Source organism: Papilio machaon, chromosome 8 (genome assembly GCF_912999745.1).
Source record: "Papilio machaon chromosome 8, ilPapMach1.1, whole genome shotgun sequence".
Lineage (NCBI taxonomy): Eukaryota > Metazoa > Arthropoda > Insecta > Lepidoptera > Papilionidae > Papilio > Papilio machaon.
In genome coordinates, this window is record NC_059993.1 from 4,345,397 (window position 1) to 4,356,398 (window position 11,002).

At 33.0% G+C, this 11,002-nt stretch overlaps 1 protein-coding gene across 1 annotated transcript; it reads left to right on the forward strand.

The window, feature by feature from the left end:
- Positions 1-1,674: 1,674 nt before the first annotated feature.
- On the forward strand, positions 1,675-2,895 carry LOC106707261 (lipase 3). Its single transcript, XM_014504472.2, has one exon. It carries the CDS (start codon positions 1,699-1,701, stop codon positions 2,893-2,895), a length of 1,197 nt encoding a protein of 398 aa, XP_014359958.2. The 5' UTR covers positions 1,675-1,698.
- The last annotated feature ends 8,107 nt before the right edge of the window (positions 2,896-11,002 follow it).

Sequence of the window (11,002 nt, forward strand, 5' to 3'; positions counted from 1 at the left end):
ATACAACTATACGGCATTGAAAAGTTAAGGTCACAATTATTATGCAAAACTTACGAGGTTGTTCCTTCCTTCCTTATCTAGTTAATGTTAAAAATAGCTTTTTCGGCTCTAAATATGCATGGCATGTAAATATTCCTGTATAGGTAGAAGGATAATACTGTAATTTTAAATTTAAGCTTAACTATATGAATGAAATTATAAAGGTTTGGTAGCTCGAAAGTCACACAATAACTAATGAAGGATCTGCAACCTTCAATAACAATTATTTCTTGCACTTTTTATTAGTGTGAAAAAGCATTGCCAACTTTTAATAAATCACAATTGTACTTGTAAAATTATATTTTTTAAAAGCTGCAATTTAATTATTTGTGATAAAAAATAAGCTAAGAAAATTATAAAAACAAAGTCACGGAAGAAATTAAATGCGTTGAGTGGTTCAGGATATCGATTTAAGTAGGTCAATATTTAGCGTTATATTAATTAAAATTCTTTTATTTATTTACTAACTAGCTTTTGCGGAATTAAAAAAAACTTAAGAAGTAGGCTATGTCAAAATACTCGCCAGTCGTGGAGTTGCGGAAATTGAGCCTTTACAACTAAGTAGCCTATGTGCTTTTCCAGACTATGTTCTACATCTGTGCTAAATTTCATCAAGATCATCCGTTGCGGAGATACCTTTAAACAAACATCCATCCACCCATGTAAACTTTCGCATCTATATATATAAAAGAAAGTCGTGTTAGTTACACTATTTATAACTCAAGAACGGCTGAATCGATTTGACTGAAAATTGGTGGGCAGGTAGCTTAGAACCAGGAAAAGGACATAGGATAATTTTTACCCAGTTTTCTAATTTTTATTCCGCGCGGACGGAGTCGCGGGTAAAAGCTAGTTTACAATATTAGTAAGATAACCTTGAACGGATCAATTCAAGGCATTTACGAAAATATCTGATTTAGCAGTTTCCTTATTTGTTGAGGTCATTGTCTAGCAAAACTGGTTTATGAGCTACATATAGGTCATAAAATATGCATAGATTGCTATTAATCAGTTAAAAATCAAATTATAGATTCACACACATATATGCTAGTCTAGAAATGATCTATATGGAAATACAATTATCATACCATTTAGATATGGATATGCTCTACAAATACAACCACATTAGTGATAGAGTATTCATTTACAAGCAGTTATAATAATATTCAACTTAAGAGGGAAATACTAGGTTTAAATAATCACATTAATTAAAGAGTTTGTACTTATGATGAAGGAGTGAGTTATGAGTTATAGGCAATGAGGCTCTCTGTCTTTATTATTCACTCTTATTCTTCTTCCAAAAACTCGGACAACGCACGATTAACGGATAGAGTCGGAACTTCACATAAACCTCTAATGACATGTCATGTTTTCCTATCTATTAGGTGAAATATAAACCTCGAATAATGTTAGCCAAGGCTACGTATGAATTCTCATTTGCTAATTTTAAATTGTGCGTTTGAAATATGAACATTAAAATATTTAGTGACTTTTTTCTGTTGATCATTAAAATGATCGTGACGTAATGTATATAATATGGAGGTGTTTGGCTTCTTAAGTCGCTATTGCCTTTAATTTTTTTCTTATTTACATGGCATTGGTTCCGGAGCGTGTCAATATCATTGAAGGCGCGTTTCTGTAGAGTCGTATTTTGTAACGATGGAATTCGGATGTGTAATTATTATCAATAGTGTATTGTTGTTATTAGTGAGTTACAGTGATAATCATGAAATCAAAATTAAAGATTACAGTGATTTAGTATCAGACATTTATTTAGATTCTATGCAATTGATATCTAAATCTAAGTACCCGGTTGAGAAACATTTTGTGACAACAGAAGATGGGTACGTGTTGACTTTGTTTCGTATACCTGGACAAGGACCACCTGTGTTACTAGTGCACGGCATAGGCGATAGCTCTGACTCTTGGCTGGTATTAGGGCCAAGCAAATCATTGGCGTATCGACTCGCTGATGACCATTTCGATGTCTGGTTGTTCAATTCTAGAGGAAATAAGTACAGCAAGAAACACATCAATAAAATATCACAAAAGAAATATTGGGACTTTAGTTTCGAAGAAATGGGATCCAAAGATTTACCAGCAACTATTGATTATATTTTATCTAAAACATCGCAATCTAAATTGTCCTATGTAGGCTTTTCTCAAGGTACGACAATATTCTTTGTATTATGCAGCATGAGACCTTCATATAATGAAAAAATCAAACAAGCGATTTTGCTAGCGCCGGTTGCCACGATAAATAATATTCAAAGTCCTCTTATACCATTTTATGCAAATATTTATGACAAATTGACATTTTTAGCTGAAGCTGGAATCAATGAAGTATTTCCTTCCAATGTGTTTGTCAGTACGTATCATGCTAAGGTATGCAATTTAAGGTCCCCATTGCGATTCTTCTGCGGCCTAGAATATTACTTAAACTTCGGCTTAAAAGAATTGGAAAGACTACCGGATGCCAGGCTCCCTATTATAAGCAGTCATATTCCAGCCGGAGGTTCGGCAAAAACATTTTTGCACTTTTTACAAGGTTACGTTTTAAAAAGCTTTCGAAGATACAACTACGGAGTGAAAAAGAATAAAGAAGTTTACAACTCCTCCACACCGCCAGTTTACAATTTATCAGCTGTCAGTGCACCAGTTACCTTAGTGGTCAGTGAAAGTGATTGGATAAGTACTATAAAAGACGCTAAATTAATACAGAATAATTTGAAAAATGTTGTAAGGAACATAGTTATCAATACAACATTAGATTTTACACATTTAGAATTTGTCTATGGAGAACGAGTTAATTCTGTTATAAACGACCCTATCTTAAAGTTTATGAAGAGTTTATGATTTTATAAAATCCTTATGTTTGTTTAGACTGATTATTGTTTTAGTCAATCCTAGGTTTAAATATGTATAGATTTATGTATGTACATAAATGTTAGTTACCTCCTTCATTTTACACGAAGGGGCACTAAAAACATACACAAAACAGTGTAGACTTATTTATGTAAGTCGATTTACAAGCAAAAAATTATTTAGTGTTGTAAAAAATACTTTACTTGTTATGTAATAATTTAAATGTAAATAGTAAATTAACCGCGTTTCTAGTTATAAGTGCATAACTGTCATACTGTATAAACACATAATGTACTTACATATTTATAATGTATGTATAATAAATCAATATAGCTCGTAAAGAATGGTAATAAACATTATAGGAAACTTATGAAGTCAGCTAATCACATAAGGTCGTATAACGGAATAGAAATATGTATGTTTTTGTCATAAACATTGGTTTGTTTTATCTGACACGGTTGTGAATATTTGTTTTGCTATTAGTTATTTTAAGATATTTAGTCATAGCAAAAAATAAATGTTAGTAATGTATTTAATACACCAATTTGTTTTATAAACCAAAAAAAAAAACAACTTTTCATAATAAGGATACTTTTCTAATGTTTAAATTTAATTTCACAATTTACAGATACTTTCAGAAAATTTTCAATTTAGTTTCATCAAACAGCGGTCAGTGTAGCTACAGTTCTTGATATAGGGTTCCACAATAATTGGCCAAAAAGATCGGTCGCCATGAAATGGTTTCTTGTAACCTTCACCAGCTCATCGAACCAAAAAGCGGTTAAGGTTCTGTCTTCTGTCCATCAGATTAATTGACCGAAATAAAGTTTTTTTTTAAAAAATTGGTGTTGCGGCAAGTGAAGGAAGACGACTTGTTTTTTTTTTAATTTAAAATATATGCAGATTATTTGAAATTCATTCCCTAATGTCAAGACACTTGTTTAAAAACGTAATATTGTCATGTCTTTATTCCTTATCAGAACTGAGACACTAATACAACGTACGACCATAATGTTGTATTGACCATAAGTCGTCGTTGTGAAAAAAGACGCGTGCTCGTATTATTATATTTATCCATTTAACCGGTACAAGGTTATGTTTAATTAATAATACTATTGTTTATATCAAGGTAATATAAACTAGTACGTAAAATATCGATGGAATAAAACCCTATTGTAATATTTGTTATTGAAATTAGATGAATTTTACTATGGCTATTCGACTTTACATATTTTAGTCATTTATATTAGAGATTTAATTTTTTATCTGTTGTAATAACAGAAAGATAAAAGAGTTCGTGGAACCTTGAACACGCGATAGAAGTCAAAGTTCATTGTTTTTTTTTTGATTTAATATTTTTTTTAATTTAGAAATTTTACCGATTGTTATTATTGTTGTTATTAAAATACAAGTAGAACATTATCGTGAGATGGAAGAGAAGAGAAGAGGAATTTAAGTCCTTCTAAGGATAATTACAAGTTATTAAATTAATATTAGTAAAAATTAAGATTTTTTTAAAATCTTATTGTTTTTATCAAAGTAAACACAATTTTTCTTTCCACTGACAAAATACTCATATTTTTCCGTCATGCCTCTATTTCTCTTTGGAAAAAAACAGGAATAACATTACGACATTGTACAAATATGTATTTCAGTTGTGTATACCCACGGCAGATCTCAATAAAGCTGAAGTCGATGAATATTGGAATCTTTTTATAAATTTTCTAGTCGTTGTTAACATTAAAGTTACTAATCATTTGTATTTTCTTTATTTATTTTAGAATGAAAATGTTTTTAGTGTGAAGGATGCTGATTTTTTATATTTCGTTCACTACTCATAATTTAAGGGCGTTTTCCTTCATTATCTTCTCGCCATACTTTTATACAATCCTTGTTTAAATTTTTTCCTAATTGTTTTGTAAGAATTAAATTAAAATTCTCTTTTTCCTAGCAAAATAATCTGTCTTCGATCCTATATCGCTGTTGTTTAAAAATATATCGGAGTTAAATAATTTATTAAATTGTGGATGGAGTCATACATGTTCTACTTTTTTATAATATAAGGTGGCAAACGAGCAAGCGGCCACCTGACGAAATAGCGAAGCGACCGCTACCTATAGACATCCGCAATTGCAGATGCGTTGCCTACTTTTAATTGACAAAGCAGGAGACGCATAGAAAGAGAATATTCCTTCCTATCCGTCCCCTCCTTGATCATATGACCATGCCCTTTCCTCATTTACTTATAAGAAAAGGATGGAAAGAGAAAGAAGTTTAAAATAAGACCTTACGCACACTCATCAGACGAAACGCGAACTAGTTCCACTTCACGCCTTTCTTATGTGTAGTCGTGGTATTGCAGCGGGCGAGCCAGCCCATTCGTGCAAGAGATGATGTTGTTGCTGGTGTTTCCACTGTCAAAACTTAACTTCACGGACAAAGTATAGACTGCTCTGATTGGATATCCAATTAATTTAACATAATGCTGGTAAGAAATGGGATTCTTACCACGATGATGTTTGAGCTCCCGTTTCATACGAACGATATATGCAAATTATTTATTTTTAATGCATTTAATACGGGCTTAGTAGTGTCAATAATATTTATATAAATAAGAATCGTTGTCAATTAAAGCTGGCAAACGAAACCAACGTGGCGTTGGTTCGAAAAGCAATATTTATATCGGATGAGCGGGCGTAATTGAAAAGCGACGTTCGCAGCGCTCGACTCGACGTACAAAAACTGAATGTAAAACAAACAGAAAGGTAGGCAGAGGCAGCCGGCTACATTCACCGCTGGGCCAAAAATTAAAAAACTCCAACTGTCCGGGCCGGTGTCGTGAGCAGGCGTCCATTTCGAATTGCCTCTCTACACTCAATTAAACGTTGAAAACACTCTACTTTGTTCCCGTAATGAACGTTGTCGGAGCGCAAACTCACCTACGTCATCCCACTCCTGTACTGCCCTTGCTATTAAATTAAAACAATACCCCGACCTGATTAAACTAGGTGCTAACAAATAAAATAGAGGCAAACACACCTTTAATAGATTTTGTTGTTGTTAAAAAGATTTGTTCTTTTACGGATCTGGTACACTTTTCGTTTTATATTCGTCATCAAATTAATTTGTCTGCCTCTCAATGAATGTGAATGTTGAGGTCCCAATATGTAATTCGTTACTCAATCACCTCCAATAAAATAGTTAATATTGAATTATGTTAATCAGATTTGATCTTCGTTTCTATAAATTCTAAGGTACTACGAGACAAAAAGCACTTAGGCAATAGTACCTTATTTAAATATTAACATTCTTAGAGGTAAAACGTTGAAAAAATACGTAATTCTATCCGAGGTATGTTTTATGGAAAATAAAGATTACTATTATAGAGTATAAATTTAACAAAAATCACATATTTGGCTTCGTGGCTGATACCTTTTTCAAAGCCTTGCTTCTGTTTCTATATTTTTTTACCTCACAATCATAACAAAGTCTTTTCGTTTAGGTAACATTCAAATGTCAATATATAAATAGAAAAGTTTAATATGAAGTTGAATCGGGAATATGTCGGTTACACAACAATAGCACAAAGAGGCGAGGATCAGACACCTATAGAATATTTACCTACGCGACGCTCGGTCTGCCTGTGTGTCTGTCTGTCGCCGGGAACGCTGCGAAGCCGTGTCGATTTGTCGGCAGGCTTTATTTCCGCCTGTCGCGTGGAAATGCGATAGCGGTTATATTTTATTTCCAATATTTCAGTAATCGAAATAGAAACACGGCTCTCGGTTTTGTGAAACATGTCTGCCCACTGAAATAAGCGGACGGCCTGTGCGAATTTTTGCTTTGTAGATTGCTAATATTTTCCATTCGCCGGGATAACATTTTCACGTTTTGTCTTTGTTGAATATCGCTTTTGGTTGTATATTTTTATATGGCGTTTCCGAAAAAGCGATTAGTTTCGTTTAGAATTAATTGCATAGTATGCAATGCATACCGAAATCTAACATTTGCGTAGTATTTACTTTTTTTTTGCATTTTCAATATCTATGATAGGCCTGTAATAAAAAAAAATCCAGTACGATAAAATTTGTTGTTTTTATTTCTCTGACAAGTTACTTGAATTATTTACAATGTTAACGAAAAATTTCGATTTTCAATTGTTCATTTCTAATAGTTGTAAAAAACATTATCCTGATACATGTATTGATACATACTGTTGTGTGTATTTTTTTAAAGATAAAATAAGGGATGATGGGCCAACCCATTGTGAGGTATATTATCAAAAAAAAGACGAATCCTGTTACGAAACGATGAAACGAGTTATTATTTTGCAACTCAAATTTAAATTGAGCTGTCAAATGCCAGTGTGGGGCAGAAATGTAGGGAAGCACACACGAATGAAGGCTGCCGAAAAATAATGACAGGCGCCCGCGTCGCGCGCCTCGGTCCGTCCGTAGATTAGATTCCCCCCAGTGGTTTGACGAAGGTCAGTTTACCACTGGATGTTAAAATTGCGTAAAGGACACCTAGTTTTTGGAACTTTCTATAACATGGAAAACGTTTGCAAACAAAATTACTACAACAGTACTTTGAAATAAAATTGGACATTTCTTTTATTTATTTTTTAAAGTTTGTAGTAAAAGAATTGATACGATTTTATTTGATAACATTCAAATAATTATAATGGCACAATTTAAAATCAGAATAAATACTACATACATCATTAACCTTTATTAAATACCGAGCTCGATAAAAGAAAAGGTTGCATATTTTTTAAGTTTAAGCTTTAAGGTATAAATAAAAAAATATGCCACAAGCGGTGTATATGTTAACAAAGTTTATGTCAGTGGGCCGATGGTGTTATTAAAAGATTCTATGTTCAATAAAACGTTCTAATTTACTAACGCGATCACTCGACCCAGCGATCCTATGAGTCTTTCGCCTAATTACCCTTTTCACTGGACTGATCAACTTCAAAGTACCATAAATAAAACGGCCCGCTCTATTGAGCCGATATGTTTACTCGAGTGTTTAACCTACTCTGTGCATTCAGGGTAAAATTTTAAAAGGCCGACATAATCTACCTGTTTATACAACGCGGTAGTACTGAATAAATCAATTTGAGTGCCTCCCATCCGTATTGGACAACAGAGTAATTGTTTTAAAAGCTATTTGCACTCATGTCCAATAACCACTCTATAGTGTTGATGCGATAAAAGATTGACCGGTAACAATGGATGCAAAATGTTTTCAACTAAATTATATTGAACCTCGAAATCTTTTTCGTACAAAATATCGGGCAGAATTCAATTAAGCGTGTGCTATTTTGGCTTTTAGTTTTTAAAACAAATAATATTTTTCCGCGCTGTGTGAGTGAATGAGAATTTAAATTATTTTATTTCCACAAATAAAAATGTCTGTTTCAATAAAACCATGAAGCTTTCATTGCATTTTAATATAAGTTTAACGAACATTTTATTTATCATAATTCAAAAGGAAAAACCCGAACTTTTTTAGAGTACCAACGTTTCAATAATCCGTTAAACTATAGTGATATTAAAGACGACTAACAAGTACATTATCAAGACGATTTGTTACTTTTTTATGTAAAGAATTTTGCTATTTTTATTTGAAAGGTTCATGAAATTTTCCAAGGGAGCTATACGTCTATATAGGTCTATATTTCGTTTTCGTGGATGGTCTATATTTCGTTGAAAATATTATTATAAGCATTTTAAAATGATTTTAACTATACTACAAAACATTACATTGCATGAAGGATGTACTCGTATACAGTATAGGTTAAAAGCCATACAAGCGATCGCAACGTTAAGTGAGGTGCAAGGAGGCATAAGCCAAGCACGTTCATGAATTATTAAAAGCTATGGCTACCGATAGGCAGAGGCCATACTTCTAGTTTCATTATTGAGAACGCCTTGAGGGCTCTGAAGGTTACTAAGCATTTCTTTTGCTACATCGTGTAACAGATTTTGTATAGAAGAGGCTTTAATCTTCCATAATTATAACACATATAAAAATGATGCTAAATCTTTATAAAAGAAAGTCGTGTTAGTTACACTATTTATAACTCAAGAACGGCTGAATCGATTTGACTGAAAATTGGTGGGCGGGTAGCTTAGAACCAGGATACGGACATAGGATAATTTTTACCCCGTTTTCTATTTTTTATTCCGCGCGGACGGAGTCGCGGTTAAAAGCTAGTACTTTCTAAAAGAAAGTTTAACAATTTAACTATTTTGAGTATTATTATGTTAAAGTATATTAAATAATCTTTAATAATCCTCATTCTATGTGTATTTAGTTAACTGACTAATCTGTAGCTAATTTTACCTTTTGATTGCAATTCCGTTATACTTTTTAACGAAGATAGCTATAAAAAATCTTTTTAATTTAAAATAGATTAATCCATTATTTTTTACTATAAGGAATTTACAATTTTATTAAAAAATTTCGGACAGCAGCGCTGTTAAGCTTTTCATTGTACGTTTATTTGTTTCGCACATGGGAACATGACAAGGGCGGCCCCGGTGCGAGCGTGTTTGCACGGCAACGTTATTGGAGACTAGCTTTCAATAAAAACATTGCCAAATTAAAATACTGGTATAAAACAACAGCTTTTAAAGCTGTATGCGTAATGAAAGGGTGACGCAGAAATAGATTCAACAAAGAGATAATTTTTTTTTTAAATATTAATATATTTAAAAAATAAGTATCAAAGTTAAAAACGTATGCGAAAAATTCCCTATCAATTAAATTCTCTCAAAGTAAATAGCAAAATAATTGGATCTTTAAACTAGGTGTCTATGAAAAAAAAAGCTTTGGAAAAGAAATACTGAAATTACAACATAATTGCTACTCTGAAAGAATTAAATATACAAATAAATAATTAGATGAGACGTAGTTTACCTTTACCGGTAACTCTCTAACTTAACCATTTCGGCCAGTAGTTTATAGTCAGGATGAAGTAATTAGTTCGGTTCCGGCAACTGTCTGTTACGTCGTTTGCTCCGAACGTTACCTTACAGCGTAATAACAATCCCTTATCGGGAATTAAATTAGCCTTGAAACCGCTTGCGCTTCTCTAACCCAAACTCGAATGTTTGCTTAATTCCCGCGGAAAATATTATGTAATGTTGTTTTCAATACCATTATAATTGTTTTATTAGAGGAAAATTTATTTTAAATGTCATTCAATTAATATCCGCTCGTTTAGGAGTACAATTAGTTTGCGTACTTTTTACATTTTAATCTTACTTATATTACAAGGAGCGTCGGTGGCTCAGGGGTTAAGCACTTGACTTGCAATCTGCAGGTCATGGTTTCGAATCCCGCCATGTACCAATGTGTTTTTCGAGTTTTGATTTACATATGTATATTGTGTATTTATCCGACATTCTTACGGTGAAGGAGAACATCGTGATGCATCCTGCACATATCTGTGAAGAAATTCAAAGATATGTGTGAAGTCAACCAACTCGCACTTGGCCAACGTGGTTGACTATGGCCTAGTCACCCCTAAGTTAGGGTCGGCTCCGAGGACTTCGGTGGGCACGTATAGTGAGCTGATGATGATGATGATGATGAATATTAGAAATGTAAATGTTTGGATGAATGGATGGATATTTGTTAGAAGGTATCTCCAGAAAAGCTCAACAGATCTCGATGAAATAAGGCATGGATATAGAATATAGAACAAAGTCTGGAAGAACACAGAGGCTACTTAGTAAGTTTTTTCTTATTCAGCGCGGACGTAGTCGCGACAATATTAATGTAAACATAAAATGACCAGTTCAGTATAAAATCATAACTGATTTATACGTGGTTCTAGTTCTCTCATGTGACTGTGGTAACGTGACATTGAGGAAATAAGATGTCAGTCAGAGTGGTTGCGTCGGTTGGCAGCGGACGTGAACATCCTGTATCTGTCCCCGTGATGCGCTTTCAACGATGTTACAATTGATTTTACATGCGCTACTTACAGAGGAATACATTTTATATTTCTAGATATTGTAACGTATTTCACTTCGTTTGTTTTAGCACTACGAACTAATGAACGAATCTTTAGAAGGCTTGTAAT

Excerpts from the sequence above, each read along its gene's own strand:
- LOC106707261 (XM_014504472.2), top strand. The coding sequence starts at position 1,699 with ATGGAATTCGGATGTGTAATTATTATCAATAGTGTATTGTTGTTATTA.